Source organism: Oreochromis aureus, linkage group 7 (assembly GCF_013358895.1).
Source record: "Oreochromis aureus strain Israel breed Guangdong linkage group 7, ZZ_aureus, whole genome shotgun sequence".
Taxonomy (NCBI): domain Eukaryota; kingdom Metazoa; phylum Chordata; class Actinopteri; order Cichliformes; family Cichlidae; genus Oreochromis; species Oreochromis aureus.
Genome location: NC_052948.1, coordinates 35066321 through 35093989, shown reverse-complemented (window position 1 = coordinate 35093989; position 27669 = coordinate 35066321). Strand labels below are relative to the sequence as shown.

At 39.8% G+C, this 27669-nt stretch overlaps 2 protein-coding genes across 5 annotated transcripts in view; one reads left to right on the top strand and one right to left on the bottom strand.

The window, feature by feature from the left end:
- The window catches only part of niban2a (niban apoptosis regulator 2a), a 29890-nt gene extending 17812 nt beyond the window's left edge, over nt 1-12078 (bottom strand). The window contains exons 1-5 of the mRNA XM_031739049.2: nt 11819-12078; nt 4713-4843; nt 2409-2537; nt 2219-2324; nt 1066-1233 (exon numbers count right to left, since the gene is read on the bottom strand). Of these exons, the coding sequence (XP_031594909.1) occupies nt 1066-1233; nt 2219-2324; nt 2409-2537; nt 4713-4843; nt 11819-11873 (589 nt within the window). The 5' untranslated portion in view covers nt 11874-12078. The remainder of the gene's footprint in view (nt 1-1065; nt 1234-2218; nt 2325-2408; nt 2538-4712; nt 4844-11818) is intronic.
- The window catches only part of stxbp1a (syntaxin binding protein 1a), a 64419-nt gene that overhangs the window by 12012 nt on the left and 24738 nt on the right, over nt 1-27669 (top strand). For 3 of the 4 annotated variants that reach the window (XM_031739051.2, XM_039614845.1, XM_031739050.2), the window contains exons 1-2: nt 14388-14508; nt 27566-27615. In XM_031739051.2, coding sequence (XP_031594911.1) covers nt 14472-14508; nt 27566-27615 — 87 coding nt within the window. In that variant the 5' untranslated portion in view covers nt 14388-14471. Of the gene's footprint in view, nt 1-14387; nt 14509-27565; nt 27616-27669 lie in introns of those variants that run through there. The other variant, XM_031739053.2, reaches the window with a different exon arrangement.

The window sequence follows — 27669 nt, the reverse complement described above, 5'->3', positions numbered from 1 at the left end:
TAATATGAAGAGGAGTCCTCCACCCTAATTAAACAATTTATCCTTTGACTGTGAAATGAAATGCTAAAAGTGCCCACAGTGCTGTATCTTCCAGAATACCATAAAGCTCAAACAAAAGCTGTGAAAAGGATCTCGGGGAAGGCAGCAACTGTATTGTAATGTCTTAGTGGTGAAATTCATCATTTAACAATGATTTTCAGTTCAACTTATTTATTAATTCATTCTAATTAGTGACAAATGAGTTATAATGTTTGGAAACTTGTGGCTAACTACAAATATTTCACAAAAAAACTGGAGCAGCAGCACATTGGTATAGGTTAGCTTTAGTTAGCTAGTCTTCCCTGTAGCTGCGTTTCCTCAGAGTACTCGAACCGTCTCTGAAATGAATGTTGAGGCGTAGGACATCCAATTATTCTAAACTGGCAGTAGTTGTGGTTTTCTGTCTTTTGTGGCTTTGTGTTAGCCCTTAAGGTGTACATACATGTTGTACCTATCCATTTCCTTAAGGCACAAAGTAATTGGAATGGGACTTTGGGGGTTGACCATGTACTTAAGCATGATTTGGCGATGTTCTTTAGAAAGCATAATGTAGAAATTTGATAATATGCTATAAAATGATATGGCAATACTATGTGATACTCTGCACTTCAACCATCAAAATATACCCTGGAAAACAAACTAGAAAACTACTCTTCTCTCAAACATAGAATTGTTTCTCTTGTGTTTCTAATGTTGTCTACTATTTGAGCGTTTCAGATGCTCTGATCCAATGGCAACAACATTTACAAAACAAATACACCTCATTCCTTCAGCATTTCATATGCACAGATCGACCTGCTCACTCAGATGACATGTAAAAGCTTCACACTGTGACGCACACCCTCATCTGAACTGCCAACAAAGGTACAGAGGAAGAGAGGTTTGCCAAGGCGGAGAGAGAAACACCCTGCTCATGCTCAGAAGATGTACATATAATCCGAATTGCATTAACTTCCCACAGCCTCTGGCTTTCTGGTCATTTCTGTCGCTTCCGATTTATGTGCTGCTTTGTGTTTGCATTGTTACCATTGTTACTGTCTCTGACGCAATCCTGCAGCACAGCGTGCCACTTCTTCTGCTCCTTCTCAGTCATCACACAGAAGTAGTGGTGGCGGGCGTATGGGTGCCACAGGATGAGGGGGAACCCAGTTGCACACTTGATGAATGGGTTACTGCCCACTTTGGCCTTGACACCTGCAACGGACCAAATGATGAAATGAGATTTCAAAAGCACTTTAGGAGAGGGAAATAATGATGTTTAATATTAGTATAACAATCAGACAAACTGTGGAGGGGAGATAAGATTACTGATATAAGACTATTATGTAAGACGGATAAAAGACTACTGATATAAGCATTTATTTTTGTAGACGTGACGCTAATTGTGTGATAACTTCCCACCATTATGGATGTATTATGCATGTATGCATTATGGACAATCATGGTCACATCATAGGGTTAAATGAATAAGGTTCCAGTCACACAGACTTCTAGTCGAGTCAGTGATCCCTGGGAAACCCCAGTTGCTAGGCAAAAATGTGTATTCCCCAACAAGTTAGAAATACCTCTTTGCACTTGCTCTGGCTGCTAGCAAATTGCTGCAGTTGGCTGTAGTTTGCATTGAACACGATGACTCACCTACAAATGCTCACCAGCAACTCTGGGCGGTAGTGAAACTGTGAATGGAGCAATGCAAACTAGAAATAACATTTTGAAACATGTTGGCTGCAATGCTGAGACACACTTTTGAAGGTGAACTTACTTGCACTTACTGCCATGTGGTCTTACTACCACTTGGCTAGTTAGTATGTATTTGTGGACAAATCTGCGTCTTCAATGAAAACTATGGGCTCTTGTGGCAATCTGCTAGGGGCGAAAGCAATCATAAGGAGGTTTTTGGTACAGCACTCCTCCTTGTGACCGATTTTACCTAGTGACTGCCAGCAACCTCCAGGAAGCACTCACCAACCAGATGGTGAATTCACTTTCTTTCTTTTTTTTCGTTTTACAAGCCATGGTTTTATTATGTCCAATGTGGTGGACAACTCTTAAACAATGTGGAAATAACACCACAAAAATCCAAAGAAAGAGTCATTTTGAGCCCTTTGCATCTTAAAACAGGCTTAGTCATTTCAGAATTTGATGACTAACAACTGTATATTGTGTGTTATTTTCTAACCTGGCAGGCTTTTATTAATCAGCTCCATGTACTCCTCCATTGAGGTGAGGGCCTTGTACCCGGCGCAGTTGATGGTTACTTTTGGGTGCAGTCCCCGTTCGTGTGCCTGTTGGTGGTGAAATGGTTTTAATGCAGGTGCTCAAATTGTCTAACCGGACATAAGTCTAGTGCATCAAGTAGCTTTACTCACAGCTTTGCTCTCATAGAGGTTTATGGTGTAGTCATTGGGCACGAAGACAAAACGGTTCCTCCATTTCCGATTCTCCTCCAGGTACTGAAACAGACTCCCTGAGAAGATGGTGCGACCTGCCAGAGGGTCCTGAAAAATGCAAACGCGCACAGAAAAGATTGTATGCGTTACTGTACCTTAGGATACAAAATATAACAGGTGTGTATATTGTGCATTATTGAGACAGTTGGGTGTTGTTACAATCTCCCATAACTAATCAACTTGATGCTTAACAGGTTTTTCCAAACAGGACAGGGTGGAGTTTTCTTTTTGTTTTGTTTTTTGTTTGTTTTTTTACTGAAACATGTTTACAAAAGGATATACACCACCTACTTTGTTTTCCTGTCTTGGATTAAACAATAATTGCTCAGATAGGAAGAAAAAACACAGGCTTACTGCTTCCGAGCAACTGAAACGGTAGGCCCAAAAAAACAATGATAATTATAAAATGGCTTGGCTTTTGTTTGCTAGCAGCTGCAAACTTTTATGTGGATTTTGTGGTGGGGTCACTGGTGGTGGGGGGTGGGAGGGTAAAAGTCCCTGATCAGCTCATAAACCAATCAAGTATTTATAAGTAAAAAAAAAAAAAAAAATAGGAAGAGGATTCAAATAGATTCCACTACAGTTAAAAATTAGAAGGGTTTTTACACATTTAATCCAACATTTTAATAAGTCAAAGTCTTTTCAAACAGGATAGTTTCTTGCAGTGTGCTGGATCACACGAGCAGCTGACTCCCACACAGTGACCAGAAAAGATGAACTTGCATAAGAGAAACAGCACCTCTGCTCGTGTGTAAAATGAGCTCAACTTTCCCTCCACAGTAAAAAAAAACTTGGATTTAAAATAAATAAAATAAAAAATCCAGCCTTCAACAAGTGACCAAAAAGATAAAAGGGAACACAAAGACCACTGAGAAATAAAGCAGGGGGCTTGCTCATTAGGTAATGTCCTCGTACATTCCCAAAGGTGACCTCATTCAAGCACTGTGTGCATCATCAAAGTCTGTTGGCCTAACAAAGACAGCACTGAGGTGGGTTTATGTGACCAAAATCTGGCTGAAAAAAGGAAACTGGGTGCCAAAGACAAAAGTCATGATTTGTTGAATTACTGATTTTTATTATTTTTGTCCACAGGAACTACATTTTTTAGCTGCATTTCATCCCTAACAGTATAATGATTATTACAGAGAAATGATAAAGATAATTTAGTTTTATTAGAACAAGGAGAATAGAATATAATTGCCTTGGTTACTCCAAATATGCCAATGTTAACTGAAAAACCAAAGAGGACCAATAATGTTATTATTCAGCTATCAATTGTAAATATGTGGCACTACTATCTCCGCCGTAGCTCACAGTTTTCTTGTGAACTGAAGGAAATAAAAAAATAAATCACTGGTATTCACTGTGTAGCTCTTAATAAACATAAAAGAACATAAAACTGCATTTCTACTTAATCACCATGGGTGTGTAGATTTTGGTTTAAGCCGCTAAAACGCAAATTCAAGTTCCACTAAACGTGGTAGCAAAGTGTAGATGAAGGAAACCTTTCATTGCTTCATTGCTGTGGGTCGCCACAGCAAATCCTCTGCCTCCATCTCCCCCTAACCCAAGCGTCCTGCTCTTTCATACCAACCCCCTGCACGTCCTCTCTCTCACCATATCCATGAGTCTTCTCTATGGGCTTCCTCTTGCCTGCCAGATCCATAGTCAGCATCCACTGGTCCCGCCTGTGTACTTGTTTAAACAATGCCAAAACTCTGATGTACTAATTTCTTACTTTGTCCATCCTGCTCACTCCCAATAAAACCTTTAACTCCTGTCTTTTTGTCAGTGCCACCATCTCCAAACCACACGTCATAGCAGGTCTCACTAACATCTTGTAAACCTCTCTTTCACTTTTGCTGATATCCTTCCTGACACTGGTTTCCACCTGCTCCACCCTGCCTGTGCTCTCCTCTCTGCTTCATCTCTTTAGCACTGTCTGTTGCTTTGGATGGTTGACCCCAGGGTTCACTGTTTCACCCTTCCCCATCACATTCACACACATGCATTCTGTTTTGCTTCTACTGACTTCTATTCCTCTTCTATCCAGAGCATACCTCCACCTCTCCACGCTCTATTCCACCTGGCTGTCTCTTGTGCTTTGTATATTTAATAAAGCCATGCAAATGTTCAGAAATATAAACAGATTCTGAGGGGGTCCAGTGGAGGCCACTATTTTATGTTTTGTTTTTTTTCCCATTGAATGACCAAGTGTCATACCTTTCTGTGAAGCAGCTGAGACTGCGTCCCTCCTCCTCCTTCTATCTCAAAGCGGACACTGTTGAACAGAGCGACTGCATACTGCTGCTCGTACACTTGGCCGAACTCTTTCATCCATTGTCTGGTCCGAACTGCATGGGGAGAGAGAGACACACACACACAAAATCAGGGAATGTGTCGTCTTCTGCACCAGTGCATGATTAACACAATCTATGTTATGTCTTACAGTAGAAGGACAAATGATAAGTTCTGCAGTTTTGTTTCACAAGGTAACTTTAGACATTTATAAAGTCAGAAATTGACCTAATTATAGTACTTAAATGCTTAATGTTTTATTTTGAATCTGGCAACCCAAGTCAGAGGGAAAAGAAATTAAATTCCTGAAAGGACAGACTGGTTCACTCTAATCTAAGCATGTTTTTCAAAAGTCACCAGTACTGCAGTTTAAATTTCATTGTCAAAAATTAACTGAGTTAGATAAAGAGCTGCTGTTCTCGTGTAAAGGCATGCTGTCTCTTTCACCTGCTTATTTAAAGGCCTCAACCTTTACTCCTGCTATCGGTTCTTTATGAAAATTCCCATATAATAAAATGTAAACTGGACATTTGATATAGCGATTCTCAGGCAAAGCTCAACAAAGCGGTACCTCTCACGTATGATCGGCACAAACCGTCGTATAAGGTGAAGCTCTAATAGGCTCACAGCTGAAGTATTACTTCAGTCGTTACATAAATTTTAAAGCAAGACTTTGTTTTGTTCAATTTTATTTTAATTGTACTGAATTTAAACTATGACACATTTAAAAGACTCCAGTTTATGGAATGACTGCATCGCTGGAAATATTGGTTTTACACACACAAACCTTCAAAAGTCAGAACGAACAAAGAACCACGATCACAGTTAAACTGTATGATGAATAAATGAAAGTATTTTTAGTTAATACTATGTAGTTTTTGTAAAAGTTAAAAAACGAGTCACTGTAATTCCTATCATTACGCAGGCATGTGTAAATATAAAAATCTTAACCCAGCCCTCATTTCTTAATATTTTGCTAGGAAAATCGGGAAAAGGTGCAGCAATTTATTGTAAGAAGTGACAAAACACACAGAAATGCAGTATAAAAGGCAAAAGCATTTGTACAATCATAACAAGTTTTAAAGTCAGTATTTGGTTCGACCACCTTTATTCTTCAACAAAGCCTGAACTGTCTGAGGCAAGCTGCCTTTGAAAGTCTTTAAGTCTTCCGGAATAATTCTCCGGGCTTCTTGAAGGTCATTTAAAGCTCTCCTTTGGATGTTGACTGCCTTTTGCTCCATCCTCTGTCGAGATGTTCCCACATTGTTTTAATTACAAGGATTTAATTATGGGCTTTAATTATGGGCTCTTGGGAGGCCAGTGCATGACCGATAATGTTCCATTGCATTTTTTTCTATCCAGATATACTTTCACTGCATTGACGCTGTGTGTCACTGTCATGCTGAAAAACGAAGCTGCTGCTGATTAGATGATTTCCAGGTGGCGTTGAATAGTGGATCTAAACCTGATGGTACTCTTCTGTGTTCATAATTCTACCAATTTTTTGTAAGGTTCCCAACAACACTGTCTAAAGTGCAGAGCCTCCACCATGTTTTACAGATGGCTGTAGAAACTCACTGATGCACCTCTCTCTTGACCTCCTCTGCACATATTGATGACAAATTTGAATTCATACCTTGGTTTCTCAGCATTTTCTCCCACTTTCCCTTCCTTATGAATTTTGGCTAACAGTTCTTAGGGACCCACCTTCTTGGTGGAAAAATACTATTTCTTTTGCTCTGTCATCTTTGGCATCTTTCATAGATTCAACAAGAGAAATAGGAATAAATTATTTTGATTATTTTATTTTTACGACAGGCTATTAGTAATAAAATACCTAAAGATACAATTTAAAACTCGTCCTTTATGAAGTTGTCTGTTACGTATAAACACAATACTGTTAGCTGCTTTTGTGCTTGAACGATCAGTGTTATCAATAACAACAAAGAAAAGAAATTCCTGAGACAATGATAAGGTACAAGGACTGGGTGGAAAATGAGTGAAAAAACAACCAATGTCCAAAGAAAAACTTTGAAAGACCTTCAGAGAACCTGGAGCGCTATTGCTCAAGATCACATTCATTTACAAGAAAGTCTGCCTCACTGGAAGCAAATTATGAGGAAATGATTGGTGAATCAAAACTTTAGCAAAACACCCTAAATATGACTCAACCTGAGTGACTTGAGAGCAAAATGTAGCAACAACACTGTATATTAGAGCATGCATTATATTTTAGCCAACGTTCAGAATTTATTATGGAAATGACTTGAAATAATGCCGACTCTCATGAAAAAATACTATCAGGTAAGTGCACAATACAGTAGAAAAAGTACTCTGAAATCATCCTTTAACCTGTTTTAAGTCATCTTAAAATCTGATCTTTAAACTCAAACTTGAATTTCTAAAAGGAATATTTAAGTTTATACTAACGAACCATTTTTAACTTTGAGCATTTCAGACTATGGCAGCTGGTTTCTCTTCATCATTTGTATACATCAAATTATTATTAAGTTCTGAATATATTTGTTAGCTTAAGTCCTTGTTTGTATAAAAGCAAAGCTCCTGGTATTGCTGAAAGACTTTTCTGTGTTCCACATATCCTCGAGATTTGTTATCTGTTGTCATTCAGCTTCCTAATAAACAGACTGAGAACCTGCTGGAGGAGACAAAGGCTTTTCCCACGTTCTAGTGCTGGAAAAGAGTTGGTGTACGAGCCGATCGGTGTCTTCGGCTCATTCAGCAGCATATAGTGTTGACTATGATCTGTTTATGGAAGGAACGACGCAGGAAGGAGGGAGCCGGCCTGCAGTGGGAGAGCAGGAAGGAAAGAGCTGACAGGACAGGATAGATGGAGGGAATGCGGAGGAGACTGGGGACAGGGACACACATTTAAAAACACCATGACATACCAGGATGAGAGGGGAGGACAGGTTAAGGGGCTGCAAGATAGCAAGGCACCTGGAAAAACTAAACATCAGCAAGTACTTTAAATTGTTCCAGGCGATGGCTTTGAATCTCTCGTCAGGTTTGTCATTCCATTCCTTTTATTGAAGGATTTTTTTTCTTCACCCTCGGTGGGTTTATCAGACAGGGTCTGCCTTCAGAACAGTTAGTCTCAGAAAAAATGCAGAGGATATCTGATTCTGGATGGAAACTCTCTTTATCCTGGCTAAATTTCCTCTAGATTACGCTCCGGTTACTGTGGCCTCCACTGCAAACTTGCAGAGAGTTGGTACTTTCCACTGTTCGCCTTGCTGAGCCAAAATCAGCAGACTTGGAAGCTGTAAATGAGCACTTAGAAATTAAAACAAAGCCCACATCATAAAATACATACTCAGTTCTCTCATTCAAACTGTACAGCCGTGCTATAGTTGTTACAACCCTCCTCCATCCCTTGTTTGCTATTTACTTTACATGTGACATCGTGGAATAGAGTAAAAATGGAACTCTACTTTTGGTACTTTTTATACGTCATACTTAAGTATTTTCCAGTGTTTGCATGTCCTTTTAGAGGATTAAATGAAACAGGAAATGGTTAGGGTTAGCTTCAGACTCTGGAAAGTAATTTATCACAAATACCTCCAACAAAAAAAGCACATATTTTAGCTTTCTTTTTTTGTCTTGTACAAGAATTACAGACTCTCTCAGTGCTCCCTATGCTTACTTAAAATCTTAAGCCCATAACCCAGATTCATGACATTGATGTAAACCTTTTTTTCATTCCTTCAATTCTTTAAGTGCATTTGTAATGAATAACAAATAACTGTAGACAAGAGCATGGACGAACTGATGGCAAAAGGACACTGCAGACAAAAAGGCATTGTTCAGTAGATGTACACTGAAGTGGGCTTAAGATTAGCAAAGGACAGCAGGGCCCACAATCTTTCCAAGTAGGAAAACCGAAGAACAGCAAAGGAAAAGCAGTTTGCAGTGACAAATTCTTTCAGGAAATAAGTCTTGAAACTCTGCAGCCAACTTAAAATGCATTCATGCACTTCTATTTTGCAGCTATTTTGGAGCATTATCTAAATTGACTTACATTTTCAGGCCCACTGGAGCATAACAACTGTGTGTATACAACGACCCTTAAAACATGCTTTAAGAAGGCTTAAAAGGTTTGCTGACTTTGTTCCAAAATAAGATTTATGAAGTTTTTTTTCCAACTGGAAGTTCTCCTCTCCTATTATCCCCAAGGTTTGAGCTCAGGATTCTTTGAATACCATGGCTCTCTTAGAATAATTACAATTTCCTAAGGCAAATATAATATTTGTGGAATAAATGTATGATTAATAAAGATGAGTTGGATATGAATTCTGTCGGTGCTTAAAAACCAAATTATGCATTTTTTACAGGAGTGGATTTACAGTTTTGTTGTGAAGGAGAGAAAGAAAACAATCATCACCACTTATCATTAATCAGTCGTCATTGTCAATCAGTGTCGTCATCAATTACCAACCCTCATTATCATCAATCACTGCCAGCAACTGATGATGATTAATAACAATCAGTTGTCATCAAGCACCAATCCTCATCATCATCAGTCATCGTCATCATCAATCATCCACTATCCACTGTTTAACATCAAAAGGTTTAGCCAGATAAGTGAGTATATTAATAAAAAATGATAAAATACTAATAAAACTACAAAGGCAGACATGTGCGTGAACATTATTTTGAACAGATTTATTAAACCGTGTGCGCAAACAGTCTGAGGTGTGCCTGAGTTAGGCATGTTGTCCCTTTTTATAATTACCTGTTTTGCGTCATGTTGGCAAAAGTCATTTATGCATACACAAGTTGTTTCTATATCTATCTGAGGGCGGTGTCGCTCACATAACATAGTTCATGTTTTGTTGCTCAATTTAACTATTAGCTTCTTATCTTTTTTACTGCAGTGTTGGTCCATTTTCTATTGATCTCTAATATAAATACAAATTTATTATTATTTTTTTTAAACTGATTTTTGATTTTTTGTTCCCCCGTAACAGTGCTGTCATGCTAATGTTTAGCATCAAAGCTACCATCTTCATTTCTTTTGTACCAAATTTCAGAGCAACACGTGCAGCTCCTCAAAAGCGAACGCTGTGACGCCATCCAGAAAAGTCAGCTGATCACCAGGAACAGCTGACTGGATCTGACTCTGTTTCTATGGATGTTTTTATCTAAAACCTGCTGTGAAACGATTAATCTACTAACTAATTCTTTGAGGATGATCGCTTATATTTCAAGGGTTTGATAGTAGGCAGCACATATCAAGGCCAAGGTTTGAGTGTGTTGGTTATTTCTGCCTTAAGCAGACCACAGATGGATGAACATGTGGGTCAGCAGGCAGTTATGATTTGCATGTGTGTCACACACATGGGATTGCTGTGTGGGTCCTATAGGGGAAGAGATCATTTTATCAGGGTTTGCGTTAGCAGCGAGCGTTGAGTAGTCACCTTTGTGGGAGTTAGACACAACAAGCTTCCTGACTTAAAAACGCTGACTGTCTTCGCCCTGTCTCACACACAAACTTAAAAGGTGCAAACACATCAACACGTGAGACCTGGATAAAAAGAAGGAGTTTTCTTTTTTCTTTAAAGACATGCACAGGTGTTCACTTGTCTTCTGTTGATGTGGGTGTTTTCACTGTGTTGATTTGTAGAAGATACTGGCAGGAACAACGCAGAGAGGGGTGTGTGTGAGAGTCAGACGGTTTCAGCTATTAAACCTGTGACATGTTTCTACCTGCTTCACTTGTTATCTTCCCCTCTCCCTCTGACTAGTCTCTTTGTATGGATCTTTTTCTGAGTGGACTCGTAAGCAGGAAATACTGCACTCGGGTACTTTAACGATGAAGGTCTGCACGTAGCTAAAATTAATATTTTCTACCCTCGTAGCTTTCCACAGTCATGAGAACCTTACATTTGATATTTTTAACATATATTTTATCATTAACAAGACTTGCAGTAAGACACATGATGATACCTGACTGAGTGAATGAAGACCAGCACATGTGGCTGAGGGCTCCAAAAAGCCAGTAAGACCAGATTGCTTTGCTTTGTTCCTAAGGTCAAGAACATTCACATTGAACACCTTCCTTGTACTTTCTAAAGCCCAGTTTCTGCTGATTCTGAATGTCACACATCTTTGGATCAGTATAGGACAACAGAAAACATGTATTTCTCTGGCCAGCAGCCCAAAAGTCAGACAAAAGGCAAAGAAAACCCCTCATATCTGTGAAGTTACATTTGATATTTATCCTTTTATAAGTGAACTTAGCATTTTTATTTTATTTTTATTTTTTTTACAACAGCCATATTCTAACAGGGTGATTCTTCCCACTTTTTTTTCTATTTCTGCTCACAAAAGGAAAATCCAACAAACAAACGGTGCCTCAGCCTCTAGAGAATAATTCTGGGTTTCCTCATAGGAGTGCTTCTGCCAGCGTATGCACACAGACAGGATTACAACCCTGCACTAAAGGGGCATCCCAGCTGAGACTGAAATGACTGACACAAAAGTTTTAGGAAAGGACAAGTCTGGACAATTGAACTCCACGCATTTAAAAAACAAAACAAAAAAAACCCACTAGTTTTTCCCCAATCCCTGAAGTGGTTTTGAACCTTGAACGCATCACCAAGCTACTTCTAGGACAGGGATCACGTTATACCCATTGAAGTATCTCAGTGTCTGTATTGTTCCTCTACTCGCATGACTTTAATAGACGCCCAGACCTGCTGCCCAGCTCACTCTGTGGAGCAATCTGAGACTTAAATAGCAGTCAGTCCATAACTTATACAAACATGCTGCAACATTGGAAACCTACTTATTATCTCTAAGAAACAGGGCTGCAGTGGAGTTGAGATTCAGGGGAAGCTTTCAAGTAAAGCACACCTACAAGGCGGTGGCACAAAAGTAACCGTCTATACTTGATTTCTGCAGTTTAGATGCTAAAAGTAATATAAATCGATTTTCTTAAAGGCAACACCGAGGCAACGACATGCTCAAAACTCTGTAATAAGGTTGTTATAAAGCGCAACGGTACTCACCTGTAATCATCTCCCGCCTATCCTCATCCAGGTGAGAGGAAACCACGTCCCCCATGGTTACAGGAGAGCCTCTGATACCCTCTAAATATCCTAGCTCGGCAGGTTTTACTCCAGGTGAAAATTTCCAGCAGTCTCCGCGCAAACCCTCTGGGAATTTCTCTCACTTTTCCCCCCTTAGAGAGGAGCACTGTTCTGACGTTGCTGCATTGAGTGTGGGCGCCTTCAGCTTTTTCTAAAAAGCCAGGAGGAGGAGGCGGTGAAGGAAGAGGAGGAGTAGGAGGAGGAGGAGGTGCTGGTGAACAGTGCTGCGTTTCACAGCAGCGGGACACACCCTCTGGGAGTCATCACTGGTCCAACGTGTTCAGTCGGCTGTGCTAAGGGTGTGGCCAGAACCAGGAGCTTAAGAGTATCACAGCCTATTCAGTGCGTACTGTGCGCGAGAGTTTCTGTTTGTAGCAGCCCACTTAATAATGTTAAACTTGACAGATGTTAAAAAATACAACCTGCGTTTATTAGTAAGCTCCTTTAAAATGTGTCTTTTAATGATTTGATGATATTTATATTGTGGTTAAAAATCAGGAGAAATGAACTAAAGGCGTTTTGAAGTGCGCGCGTTTGACTCAGCGTTAGTACTCATTAAAGCGGCAGCCTGTGGTTGGACCCAGTAGCATTTTGCCACACACAGATAAATGCTGCCCCCTTGTGGAAAACATATTTCTTTACTCTAATTTTGAAGCAGGCCAGTATCCAAACCAGCTCTTCCAAACATATTGAATAATTCAGTAAGCGAGTTGATCCTTTTAAAAAAAGAAAAAACAAAACATCTAAAATGCTGGATGTTAAATTGTTCACATTTCTGCAATCATCTCTAATGCTGCTGAAACAGTCTATGAATTTATGGTTTTATCAGCAATGAAGGCTGAAAATTAAGCTCTGCAACTTCCATAGCTGAAAATGAAGTGAAAGTAGAAGTGTCATAAAAGGAAACTGCAATGCATCACATCTGCTTACTAGAGTCAATAAACTGGATGATTTGATCATACAGTCCCGATCAAAAGTTTAAGACCACTTCAAAAAATGGCAAAATATTTTGCATGGTTGGATCTTCCAAATAGAGCTTCAAATGCAACAAGAAGAAATGGGAGTGAAACACAACATTTTTTGAGCATGCAGTTTTCTGTAAACAATGCTTAAACTGAATGAACTATTTGTGTTGATTGTGTCTTTTTGTAGGTTTTAATTGAATTATTAAGAACTTACTGGATGTGCTGAGTGTTCCAGTACTTTTGATAAATTTATGGTCCAGTTTTTCTTCAATTATTATGTTTATTAGTTCTAATTAAAAACCTGTCTGGTCATCTTTGCATCTCACCTGTACAGTTTATGAATGCAGTTTGCCAAAAAGCTGAGAACTTACGTCTGCTGTAATTCCCATTGACTGATTTAAGCGTAAAAAGGGCACGCAACTCAAGGGGATGAACCAGTGTTGTGTCTTCACATAACAGACAGCTTGGCCAAGAACCAATTTTAAACTGTATCTTTAGACAGTTCGTCCATTTACTGTTCACTGAAAGCTCATCAGACATGGTCGGAGTAGAAGGGTGGCTATTAAGAAGCCCTTCCTAAAGAAGGGAAAAGGCTGAGTTATGCATGAACTGCACAAGAACTAGACTGAAAATCAGAGGTAATGGGTATTATGGAGTGCGGAATCCAAATTTGAAACTGCTGGTTCAAATCATTGTTAGTATGTACGAGGCAGTCAAGAAAGGTAAACGGTGAGTATCTACAGACATCGATACTATCAGTCATGGATTGGCTTGGTACCTGTACCCCAATATTACTAAAGCAGTGTGGGATCATCTTGACAGAGAATGGGTCAAAAGGCAGCCAACATCCAAAGAAGAGCTTTGAATGCCCTTCAAGAAGCCTGGAGAACTATTACTGAAGACTACTTAAGCAAGCTTTCTTTGAATATCTTTAAGAGTATATGACGAACAAATGTGCAAGGCCTTAGCAAATATTGACTTTCAAGCTTGTTAGAATTGTGTATACTGTGTTTTTGTCTTATACTGTACTTCCATTTATGTTTGCACATTTCACTAAATCACTGACACAAGACTTTTGCACATCACTGCCTTCCTGTATAAATGTAATGCTCCACTATATTACAGATCCATAGATTGTTTTTTGTTTTTTTTAATATATACCATAGATTTAAAGCTTTGGTTACTTTGCGGATCTTTGCACATTTGAAACCTATTATAGTGCCATCTGCTTAAGGTTATATGCATTAAAACCTGTTTAAAAATGAAGGGTCACTTTATTTTCTTATCATGTATTTATTTCAGGTTCTGTTAAAAACAAACGTATTTTGCAGGAATCTTTGAATTCTATTTGGACAAATGAGCGGGTAAAGCTTAACAAATAAATGCCTCTAGTAAGAATTAGTTTGAGCTAATAAACACACAGCTGTAGCCAAACGTCCGCACATCACCAGTGTGGATGATGCGGAAGGATACGCAGTGACGTTTCCAAGTGGAGGCTCCTCCACAGCGGTGTGACACGATCAGAGAGGAGGAGGAGGAGAGAGAGAGAGAGAGAGAGAGAGTAAGCAGAGGGTAATCAGTCGGTCCAGCACTCAAGAGGCAGCATCATGGCACCTATCGGATTAAAGGCGGTGGTCGGCGAAAGTAAGACTTTTTTTCTCCTAATTTATGGTGCTCAGAATTTGTGTGGGATATGGTTTTGCTGCACCCCGATTCGGCTGTGTGTGTGCCAGAGAGCGAGTATATATTTTAAAAAAAAAGAGGGGCGGGGGGCACAGGATGCGGGTGCCTGCTAGTGCATCTAAGTGGCGATGATGATAACGATGAAGGTGATATTCCATTGTATCCCGACGTAAACCGCAGAGGTGTAGTGAGGAAGCACTGGATGCCCTGCGGAGGCTGCTCCGTCTCGTTGGTCTCCTGCGGCGCAGATGCGCAATTGCATTTCAAGCGACAGAGCGTAAAAAACGCTGTTGACAAGCGATGATTAGCCCACTAATCGAAGATGTTGGCATCCTCCTCCGGTGGGATGAGAAGCCACAGAGTAATGAAGCCCGTGTGCGCCCCTTTTAGCCACAATCTGCGTTTATTTAAGGACTAATCTGCGTCTGCCTGTGAGCTGCATCCCGATCTGTTTCTGCCTGAATATTGTGCCACAACATGCAGGATGCACGTACTGCTCACACGCTGGCGAGCTAATAATAGCGAACACAATGTAATGCGATGCTGTTTATTGCAAAATGAATAAGGATTAGCGGTCTCCATCCGTGGGATTCCCCGACTTCAGCAGTGCCTCACCCCATCCGATGGAGCAAAAATCAGCTGCGTAAAACACCCTTTCTCAGCCGGAGAGCACCACCTATGCTCCGTTTCACGTTAATGGCGGAGTGCACCAGAGTCGAGAAAGTTGCCTTAAAACAGGCGCTGCGCAAGAAATTCCGCATTTTTTGTATATTTTCCCGCTGTCCGGTAACGACCAGCGGACGGCTTTTAGTCATCGTGCCCTTTGAGTAGAGTCGGTGCGGCACCGGCAGTCTGTGTAATCCTGCATCATTAGGACACTATTAACTCAAGGTTCAGTATCCGATTGTGTCATTTCGGCTCATTATATTTGGGCTGGTGCTCTAGCGGTAGGTGTGCGGTGATGAAACAGGCCTGACTATGGTGGAGGCGCAGGAGGTTCAACTGGGTGCAAGTGTTAGTGGTCGTCGAAAGGCTCAGGAACCAGCCTATAAAACCTGACAGAGATGGCTTAATGTGAAGACATGTATCCAGTTCGTGCCTAAATTCTTACACCAAGCTGCTCATTCTCTCTCTCTCTCCTCTTTTTTTTGTTACCGTGCCCTGCCCCTGCTGCAGGATTTGCTTCATTTGGCGTCTGTTGTTCATAGTATTGATTCGGTGTCACATTTCACTAATCCAAATCCACACAGATGCTCTGTACCAGGAGCTAATGTGTCACTTTCTGGTCATGACATTGCTGGAATCTGAAAATTCTTAAGCTACACCCAGCTCTGCTCTAAGGTATATTTGCCTCACTGGTGCTGCTGCAGAATTCTGGCTCCCACCCACCCCATCCCATTAAACACACACATAGATGCACATGCGTCCATTCTTGGTCATCGAGATGCAACATATATATATTTCTGTTCTTTGACATGAAGTGAAAGGATTTGTGCATTGTCACAACGAGGAGCTTCAATCATCAGTAATTTCACATCTACTTTGAATCCAAGAGTACAGTATTAAATTATAAAAAGTATTCTGAGCCTGCTGATGATGCTGAATGATTGCACTGTGGCTGAGGGCAGCCCAGACCTGCATTTTTGTAAGTTAGTCTACATTTTTTTAAATACAAGGCCAGAAGACTGAGTTTTGATAGAAATGATATCATCTGCACATCCTACTACATTACACAATGCAGCTTCATATGCCAATTATCTGCGCGTGTTTTGTATTCTTTAATTATTTAAGCACTGTAACTGGCTATTGCATAACCCAGTTTGTGAAAAGCTGAAGGCAGGCCGAGTGAATCATCTTTTTCCTGAGCAATGTAAACACTGCGTGCATGTTTCCCAGTAAAGACAAGGACGCAGCGAGGCAACACCTGCTCTACGTTTGGCTAAGGTGAAGCGAGGGCTGTGATTGGTGGAGGTGACGGTGTTGGGGGCAGAGAGTGAAAGAGGGAGGGTGACACCATCGCGGGCTCTCTCTCGTTCTCTCTCTCTCTGCAGCAGTGGATGTAGCAGCCAGGATGAAGGAGGGAGGGGGGGATGGGCAGCAAGCTGAGCTTCGCCCTCCCTGTTTCATGCCTGTATGTGAGCATCAGTGCCAGAGAGCAGCAGAAGGAGAATAAGGCTGAGTGACGAGGACCTCATCAGTCAGCAGTGACCTGAGTCATTTAGAAAGAGATGAGCTGCTCAAACTGAAGGAACGCAGTGTTTAGAGCGAGGCGGTGTTCTGTATTTGAGCTATACACTCTTTGGTGATGTCTCTGGGGTCAGATGCAGTGGATATTATTATGTTTTGCAGGTTTTCATGGAAAACCTGCTGACCCAGACAAATAATGTTCCGCCTTTCATTCGATCATTCAAGCAGATGCTGAAATACTTCATAGCTGTACTTTATATGTTATTTTATAACATGATGAATACCATAATATACTGAGAAACCGACCTCAGAATCAATTTACATCACCAGATCCTGTAAATCCAGTTAATTTTGAAATATTTCTGTAACCACAGACAGCTTTACATTTATTTATTCACCTCTCATCTTTACCTGCGCATTTCTGCTCAAAGTTGGCTCGTAAAGCATGTGGAGTGTTATTAAATCAGTGGTTTTCAAACTGCGGCCCCAAAGGTGGAGCACAGACAACCAGGTGAAAAAGGAAAAGTTCAATGATTTAGTCTGTTGGGGAAAGTGAACAAAAGTTTTAGCAGCTATTACGTTAACCTTTACCTATACAGCGCTTTTTCTAGTATGTCCCATTCACCCAATTGCACACAAATTCATACAGGGCTTTTTCTAACATTGTCAGTCACGCACACACACTCTGATGGATGGGAGCAATTCGGGGTTCGGTATCTTGACTAAGAATATATTGACATGCGAACTGGAAAAGCCTTTCAAAAGCAAAATTAGACATTTGTTATTGTTTATAATGGATAAAATCTCCGGGGTGTGTGATGTAAACTTCTTTTTCCTTCTGAAGTACAATGCACCACAAAAAGTTTGAACAGTGACTGGCACTCATTCAGTCTTTGCATTACATACTCGTCATCGCCATGCAGCCATTTCAAGTTTAATTAATGCGACGGCGTCCTAAAAGGGAAGGTGGCACACTGAGGTAGCATAAGACCTCAACTCTTCTGGAACTCTGTCTGAAAGCTAGACTCACTTTGAAAAATCATGTGGAACACCTTTCAAGAAAACTGAAGAAAAAGAATGGACATGTTTATCGAAACAAATACAAATAGATCACAATTCAGTCTGTGCTTGACTATGGTGACATTGGTCATATGCATGCTTCTGTATCTTTTCTTGCTCACTATTGCATCTAATATGAAAAAGCGGGGTGGTACTCCTCAGTGAATTGGAGAGAGCAGCTTTTTATGATGTTTATTTACAAGCCTCTGCTGCAAAGATTGCCTGCCTACATCTGAGCCTTGACTGAATTTAAACACTGGACTTACAATGTCAGGACATACGACGCTTTAACATTAGCTGTACTTCTTGTTCAGACCGATTTTTGAAAAACTGTATTCAAATACTGATCTGGATATGAATAGAGCAAGCTACAAAAAGATTACAAAGTTACAATTTTGGATTTAACTGGAATATTTTAACAGGTTCTTTGTCTGCAACTAGTTTTGCACACATTTTCTTCATTTGTGATTATTTGATAATTATCATGTGGCTGTCTCATTTTTTTTTTTTTTTTTTTAAAGGATTTAATAATAATAATTTGATAATTAATGAAACTTGCTACTTCACTATCTTTCCATTATGTCTGTGGTAACCACACAGTACACAGCTGTGGGTTTGTCCTGTATGCGTGGACATTTTTTTTCCTTTATTTAACAGTGTATCTTACAGAATTCACATTAAATAAAAAGTAAAAACCGTACGTGACTTAATTTTGATCAGACTCTCTTTTAAATTAGTCTTCTTGTCCGCCTTCAGACTGTTTTCAGGGCTGCTGCTGCTCTTATTAGATCATTTGAAGGATCTCGTCCAGTGTGTCACAATGGTGACCCTGCAGGTTTTTTTTAGCTATCAGGTTGTTTATTGTCATTTCTCACTTGTTCTTTAGTTGCTCGGTTTATTAAACAGAAGATATAAAATTGTGCTACTTAGTGGTGTGACAACTCAAAATGGTTTTTGTTTTTTTTTTATCAAAAAATGTAGTTTTTGGTGAGATTTTATCAAGTAATTAGCAAGTCAGGCAATCATTTTTGATATACGTTTTGCCAGTTTGCTTGCTTTTACCACTCAAAACATTCACCTGTCACTCCTTCCGTCTATTTGTGCTCACTGAAATGAAACGGTACTAGAATTTGTTGCTTCACTGGGTGCAAAATGGATACAAAAATGAGCCCTGATGTTGCCTTTTATTTTTTAAGACAAACTAAAAGGTAACTCAAGAGGCTGCGTGCTGTAGGGATGCACTGATGTAGTATAATGCCTGGTTGACAATGCTGATGGCAGTGGCTGATGTTTATCAGTTGTGTCACATCAATTTTGCGCCAGCTAAATGTTCAGAAATGGTGTGATGGAGAGCTAAAAGACTTCGAAGCAAAGCTAGGAAGTGTTTTGTCTCCAGCTCGAATATACTCACATCCCAAAATGTCAAACAGAGTCTGTTCACTCTTCCTTGGAAGTTTTTGGAAGCATGTTGTATTTCTCTTCTCTGTTTGGGGTAGTGTGAATAAAAGGAAGGAGGAAGGTGAAATAGAAAAGGACTTTTATGCACATATTTGCACACACACGCCTTCTATTGACCTTGGAAGCATCACTGAGCCACAGCATCACACACACACAAGTCTGGATTCAGTCTGACGCAGTGCCTGCAGCCCCTGGGCCTCTGTAAAACACACACTTACACACACACACACACACACACACACACACTTCCAAACAAATGCACTCTGAAATGTCATGTCACTGCAGTAATAGAGTATGAAGAGCTGGCTGAAATAGAGCTGTGTAATGCAGGGTCACAGTGGCTCTTAATCTTAATGAATTCCCCTTCTCTTTTGCTGAGGATGAGTGCTGTGTCAGAGCTGGCAGACATCCTCTACCTCCCACTCTTCTTGGCAGCACGTGACCACGCTCTGTCCTTTTCTTACATGCATACACACACGTACGGTGGAGACATATTTAACACCGCGTGACAGAAATATCTTCTTATGGAAGATCGCCACAGCACCAGAGCCTGGATGCTCTCGTCTTCCAGCGATGTAAACAAAAACAAGAAATATAGATGGCAAAGTAGGATTTTGAAAATCCTATTTTGTATTTTACAAATTACTGAGCTGGCAGTGACTGCAGAGCATTCAGAGCTTCAGACAGGCATCCAGACGGGTTGCCTTAGTTTCTTTCTTATATCCATTTCTGCTGTATATTATCTGGTGTTTTCAGCACCCTGGGTTTATTCACCATCTTCTTAGCTCTCTCTCTCTGGTGATTGCAGGAAACCTAATTTGTCTTGCTTTCTTGTTACTCTCTTAAATTTTCCTGCACTTGTATTTCTGCAATAGAACTAGAATTAATATCTTGTGACAAAGGTTGGATGAAATTAGGTTAAATATTATTAATGTTGCACGAAGTCACAAAATGGGTCAAGAGAGAAATCTCACAATTTCCCTTAGAATAAGCACTTGGCAGCACTAAGAAGGGGAAAAAAACAATTTAACCAGCAACTATTTTCATGAGTGATTACTTTAAAGTCACAGTGAAACTGGTTTTAGAACGTCTTTTGCTCCTGAATGTGAGAGATTCAGATTAGAGTGGAATAATAATGGAAGGGATTTGCTGACATCATTCAGGGATTTTATTTGATTTCTTGTGGGTGCAACTTACGAGCGCACAGAGAGTGCGGTAGCACCTCTGGGCTCCCCGGATGCCATCCACGCAAGGCTAAGGGAGAAACAGACACATTTCAACTATGGCTGTTTGATCATTGGAAAAAAGGAAAAAGACAGTTTCTCATAGATGCTCTTAAAATAGTGGATTAATTAAACGTTAAAATAGAGAAATCGTATTGTTTTATTCAAGCTGATTTTCCTAAACTTTAATTATGATTCAAATGCAATAAGTTAATGTAAACCAAATTAAACCTGCCACAGTCTTGCACTGACTGAGCTTGGATGAAAGGAAAGGAAAGGCAAAAAGAGAAAATTATTGCAAAACAGTCATTTCAAGATTTATAGTAATATAGGCAGATATAATATCCAATCATGGAAAAGATGTTGCTGTAAAAAAAATTTTTTAGGAACAGACAAGAGAGGGAATATGATACAAATACAAAAACAAGTATGTGTTCACATGTTGTATAACAAAATTATCATTTTAACTTTTTAAGGGTAAGACATGATTAGCTTAATCTAATAAAATCAGTATGAGACATCCTCTTAGGGCTTGTCACGCTTTTTTTTTTTGTCTATAGGATCGTGAAAACAAAGAGCTGCTGCGTTTTCTGCTCTGGAAAAAAAGCTGGCTTAAGTAGGTCAGCACTGTGTGTTTGCACAAAAGCAGTTTAGTAATATCAGATTCTCATTAAAGGGTGTGTAGTGTTTCCTTCCCGATCTTTCCATTTATTCCATTCATTGGTTGGTCAGCTGGTTTTCGCTGACCTGCAATGCCTGATAAAAATTCTGTGCCATATCTTTGCAGATGTGGCGTTTTGTGCATTTGCCCTTGATCAAGGTATCAGCTTAGAGCTGCATTTGATCCCTGGAAGCTGCACAGCAGCTAGCTTCCAATGCTTATAATAGCTTCAGTGCAGAGAAGGAATTTCGGGTATCAGTAAAGAGTTCTTTGTATCTTCTTTCATGTTCTTGTTACTGCATTAGTAACTTTTAGCTGAGTTTCCCGCACTGACACTCCTCCTGTCAGGGGAACAGAGGTGACAGACAACTCTTTGAGGTGCACGTGCATAGACTCCATGAGAGTGAATCAATGTTCTGCCCACACACGTCTTTAGAGATCAGTCCACCGAGACAGCATTTGTGGCGGGGAGATTTCTCAGTGGACCTCTAGCATCTTTGCTGGGGTTTTTTTTTCTCCTGCTTTCCTTCTTTTTTTTTTTTTTTCCCTTTTTTTTTTCCCATTTTGCTCCAGTGAACTGCACTCCTGACCTCTGACCTCTGACTTTCTGTCCACTGAAGGTCATAAATCTCTTCTTCTGCTTTCCTTACAGCCATTTTGTGCCGGCTGGGGCCAGTTTAGGGTGTTGCGTAACTGCAGATGGATCTGAAGAGGCTGTGAATGGAAGGATAGCTCCTTCCATTCACATATAATTGTTATCTCATGGAGTGTTTTTAGGTTTTGTTAAACCAGTGCTTAAGGTGTACTGAAGAGTTGGAACATAGAAACCATTTAATTTGTGGTTAGCCTCGTTGTAAAGCTATTTTTTTTAATTAATTAATATTAAGTTATTTTAATGTTTTGGTTAATGTAATCTATTGAAGTGTATGTACAAACAAACAAAAACTCCTTGATGTTTAAAAATAAAAAACCTATGACATGGTGAGACTCTGACCATGAAGCTCCGTTTCATTTTTTTCTTTTGTGTGTTTGTTATATGGTGAAGGCTTTGCTTGCATTTCAGTGCGAGTCCTGCTGATTTGTCTGTGTGTCTCTTTAAGATCAAGCGTGTCACATTCCCTCAGGAATGATGCTGCTGTGAAGCCGAGATCCAGAGAAAAAAAATGGGTCATGTACTCATAGGTGAAAGTCCCTGAAGGGGGGAGAACCACGAGGCAAAGGGAGAAACTGTCAGCCCAAGTCGATGCTTAGGGGGGTGGAGAGTACATCAACACAATCCGCAATATCATTGACTTTAGCTCATAATACTGCTCCTTGATATGGCTAACTGTGCTCAGTTTGTCTGGGTTTATAGAGAAGACGTATGCTTTCCCTTATTTTGTACGTGTTAAACATCTAAACACAATTATAAATTAGGTCAACATGCGTACAACTAATCCCACTGAGCCAAAACCAGGCTTCAGGATCTAGGTACTCAAGCATAATTACTTTTCTCATCCTCAACAATCAGATGGCTCCATAGGCCAAAGCACATGGCAACAGTGGGAAGGAAAAACTCCCCTTCCTTTAGCCTCTAAAACCTCAAGAAAAAAACCCCATCAAGCTACCAAACACTTATTTCTTATAGTTTTTTTTTTTCTTTGCATTTTTACCTCTGTATGATGCCGCAGAGAACAGCTATCCTTATTATGCGATGACCTCAGTCACTGAGCTCTGGCTGTAAGCACAGAAGCCCCACCCACCTATTGTTTAAACCTTCTGTTTGTGAGAGGCAACCAATCAGAAAAGTGAAAGTGATTTTAGTTCAGTCTAAAAACAAAAACATGCACGTGCAAATAAGCAACAGTATATCCAGCGGTGGTCTCTATAAAATTTGCTTATTAAAGACAGAGGGAGGAGTGAAGTCTGTGTGCATAGCACATATAAATGCAGCAGGTGTTGATCAAAACTGTGGAAAAAATAACACAAAGGTTAAAAAAATAATATGCATATTAAGCATTTAAAAGTGATTTGTATTAAAGATTACAGTCATTTCTTAAGATAACTAAGATATTAGAAACAAATGATGATAATTTCGAAAACTACAAAAAGGGTTAGGAACATTTTAGCACATCATTCGATCCACAAGGGTGCTTAATAATATAAACAAAAGATAACTGAGCCTTTACTGAAAAAGCAGAAGATTTTGGGGGGTTTGAATTCTGTTAGTGAGGTAGGAGACCAAGAAAATGCCACAACTCTTAAAACATACAACCTGATGAGATAAACAAGTGTCTGCTGAGGTGCTGAAGATGTAATATTTTAGGAGTATTTTTATTTTTATGTCTTAACTGTATATTTAATAAAGTCTGCTTAGTCTAATTTATATTTGACTAGTTTAACAAAGAAATTCTGAACTTTCGTCCCTGCTCTGACGTGATTATATTGTATCCTGTTTAACTGGATATGAGATGAGGTGTGTGTGTGTATGTGTTTCTGTGCATGTTTGGTTGACACAGCTGCTGCTTGTGTTTGTTCAGGTCCCTTCCCTTCTTTCTGACCGGCGTGTTCCTGTTGTGCCTTTATCAGGAGGTCAGAAAGGAAGAATCCGCAGTCACGCCTCCCCCCAACTCATTTTCAGTCTTCAGTAAGAAAAGAGTGCAGTCCCTTCACTATTAACTTAACATCTTTATTTTATTGACTGTCTGGGTCATATCACTCAACATTATGAAGGATAATCCCATTAGTCATCCTTTTAATTGAAAAAATGAAACAAAACTGAAGCTAACAGAAGAGGAGATAAATTGAATTGGTATATTTGTTGTTTAGTATCTATCAACATTATAATATTTTTTTTAACAGAACATAATCCAGAAAGGGTAGTGTTCTTGACTTTCCTCAGCTCCATATTCCACTGAGTAGAACCACAGAGATGTTGATTTGATAGTACAGACACTCTGTTGTACTGAGGTGACTTGTGCTGGATTCAAAAGCGAGACAGCCCCCATAGAGCCCCGTGTTAAAATGTTCCGTTTCTCAGCATTAAAAAGCATATTTATGGTCCGGTAGCAAAAATGCATTGACTTCTTTGGATTGTTAACCCCTTAGTAATAAATCTGTTGGGGTCAGTTCTTTTATTATCACTCTTCTACCTCCATACTGGACTTGAAGGGCTTCCAGGGGAGATCATCAATATACTGCCTTGCAGTTAATGTTAATCTAATATTCTGCTTGCAAACATATTCAAACCTTTTCACCTTTACAAACCTCAATTCAACTGGATAAATATTAAAATGTTACCTACAAAAGCAATGACAGTAATTGGGGAAAATGCTATGAATGAAATTTAGGGCTGCCCAAAAAAGGGTTCAATGGGGGCTTCTAAACAACAAGGTTTGAGACGAATCTAAGGAAGAGATGTTCATATGGAAAGTGTAATGTTAAAGCATCGAGCTGAAGTAAAGGTTTTGTTCTGAATCGACATTAATGTTTAAGAGATCGATGGATTAAAGAATTTGGACCCTGGAAAAAAATGAAGAATAGTTAAAAATTCAATTTATCTGAATAATTGTAGCTGCTTTTATCTGAGCTCATTTATCAGAAGAAAAAGAGGAAACAGATTATCAGAGGAAAAGGGAGGACGAGTCACGGATATCCTCAGTCCTGCTTTGTTTTCTGAAGTGTCTCATCCTGTGGCCTGGAGCCGCTGCTGGATGAAACACAAGTCGACTTTTCAGGAATGAAAAGGAACCTGCTTTAAATTTGCAGCTGTTACTTGGAGTGTTTTACAGCGATTTGTCAGCAGCTCCACAGTGACTGCCCCGACTCCCCAGCTGTGTAAAAGTCACAGTTTTTTTAGGCTTTTTTAGGTTGTAGTTTGTACTCACACTGCTTCTTGGCTGACGTAGCAGCTAACAGAACAGGACAAAGGAAATGCTGGAAATAGACTGAAGCTGAGTTGGGGAATCTCTCATTTAGCAAGAATATTTCTACTATATTAAGATCATCTGTCCCACTGGAGGTCAGATACAGTTCGTCTCACTCATAGGAGGTTCAGGCTGAGCTCTGTCTGCTTCAGCTATAGTACATACGATAACTTATTTACTTTTAATCGACCTTTATTTGCATGCATTCTCGCTTTCTTTTATCCTATAATTGGTTTTATTTTCCATTTTTTTATGCTTCCATCCTACTTCTGGCATATTTCTCAATTTTTCTGAAAGTGTCATCATCTGACTTTGAGGAGCATACTGCTTATTGTTTTCGAGGCAGCAAACACTTGCATCCCTCATCCGTTTTTTTGCTCAAGCCCTTTTTAATCTGTGGTAATCCATCAGTATCTGTGTGGTCGCAGGTTTTAGCTGGGGCCGGGAGGGCTTAGCGGTTTCTATTCACTGTGATCCAACATGATGTTCAACAGTAATTCACCCTTAATGGATTTATCCTAATACGGCTGGCAGATGGTTGGCATACTGATCAAGCCAATATCAGTATTGTGGCACAAACAGGGTCATCGTGCCATAACCTCACAGTGGATACTGTCTTTCCCTTATTGGGTTTCCTCGTCTTTTTAGACACTCATCATTGAGAGAATTCATTCCACTGATGTAGATCTGTGGTGGCTACCCTTGTTGGAGGCATGAATGCATGGTGCGTGTTATTGTAATCGTAGCATTATTGGATTTTGAAATACATGTGAGTGGAATCAAACAGTTCAGGGTTCAGATATTTTAAGCTTAGTTTAATTTAGTTAACCATCCATCCATCCATTGTCTTCTGCTTATCCTTATCAGGGTTGGCAGGGAGCTGAAGCCTATCCCAGCTACCACAGGGCAAACTTCCTGTTGTTAGACATGGTTTTTACTCCAGTGATTCTCACGGTGTAAGAGTTTGACAGTCATACCCAAGGGATCTAAACAATTTCTATTAATCATAAAAATGGTCTTTTAGTAGTAAAATGTCTATGTCTATTTTTAAAGATGGGATTGATTTACTGTCATAAAACAAAAATTTTTTCATGCTGTTTCTCCTTCTCATGTTAACTTTGGGCTGATAAACACTAAAGGCTGTGTGGTTAATCAAATGTAACTTTCAGTGATTAATAAGGCAAAAAACGTGAGATAAAATAATCATAATGCAACATTTTGAATTATTATGATGCTCTTGGTTCATCTTTCAGTGCATCCTTTTCCTAGATGCCCTTCCTGCCAGGCTGTAAGAGCTTTGCTTCAGAAACTAATAGTTTCAGTTGAATTATAATTATGATGCAAAAATCCTCTGAAAAATAGTAATTTATTGAACAAAATTCAGATTTATTGAAAGTTTCCTCTGAAAAAGTCTGTGAGTTGGCTTCTTCTTTGTCTTTATCTTCTTTTAGCTGCTTGTTGTCACATTAGCACATCATCTGCCTCCATCTCACCCTATCTCTAGCATCCTCCCACATCACACCAACCCTCTGTCCTCCTTCATCCACGAACCTCCTCTGAGGTCTTCCTCTTTTACTCTTGCCTGGCAGCTCCATCTTCAGCATCCTTTGACAATCCCTCCTCTGCATATGTCCAAACCGACTCAACCTTGCATCTCTAACGTTGTCTCCAAACCGCTCAACCGGAGCTGTCCATCTAATGTACTTGTTTCTAATCTTGTCCCTCCCGGTCACTGACAAACAATAATCATAGCATCTTTAAATCTGCCACCTCCAGCTCCACCGGCTTATTGTCAGTGCTTTCCAAAATCTGTTAGTTAAGAGTTTTACATATTTGCGGTCTCAATATTGATCTAAATAATTGTGCGGCCCTGATTAGGGAACCCGTGAACCTTTCCTGCTGCTATGAAGTTTGCATGTTTAGTGAGAAACATTGCCTCCATGTTGGGTTTTGTTACTTGTTGTTATTTAATCATGTTTGTTTGAAATAAAATGAACAAAACAGTGTGGCATAAAGGTACTTGTTCCTCTAAATAAGTGTGCCTGTAGTAGAATAATGTGTAGTGTTGAAAGGAAAAAAAATTCAGCATGGCATAGTGCAAGACAGAGTTATGTGTACCCTTGAGAGAGAGAGAGAGAGACACACACACACACACACACACACACACACACACACACACACACACACACACACACACACACACACACACACACACACACACACACACACACACACACACACACACACACAGAGGTTATTCTAGCTTTCATAAGGCTAGAGGGAGAGTGCACACTGGACAGGTCATCAGTCTGTCTGATTTGAGGGTGAATATTAGCTTGCTGTAAAGAAATGGTACATGAATGTGTGTGTTGTGTTTTCTGTGTATGTGTGTGTATTCTTTAGTTACAAAATGAATTAAAACATCACTGCTCAGGTCATAGAGATAAGCATAAAAGGATGGATGGGTGCTCAGATAACGAGCCCATCAGATTTCTGATGATTCTTTTTCTTTCTTTTTTTAACAGAGATTATGAACGATGTTATCAAGAAGGTGAAGAAGAAGGGAGAATGGAAGGTGAGAGGACAGCACTCTGGGTCACGTGTAGTTTTGGGCACCGATATACAACAA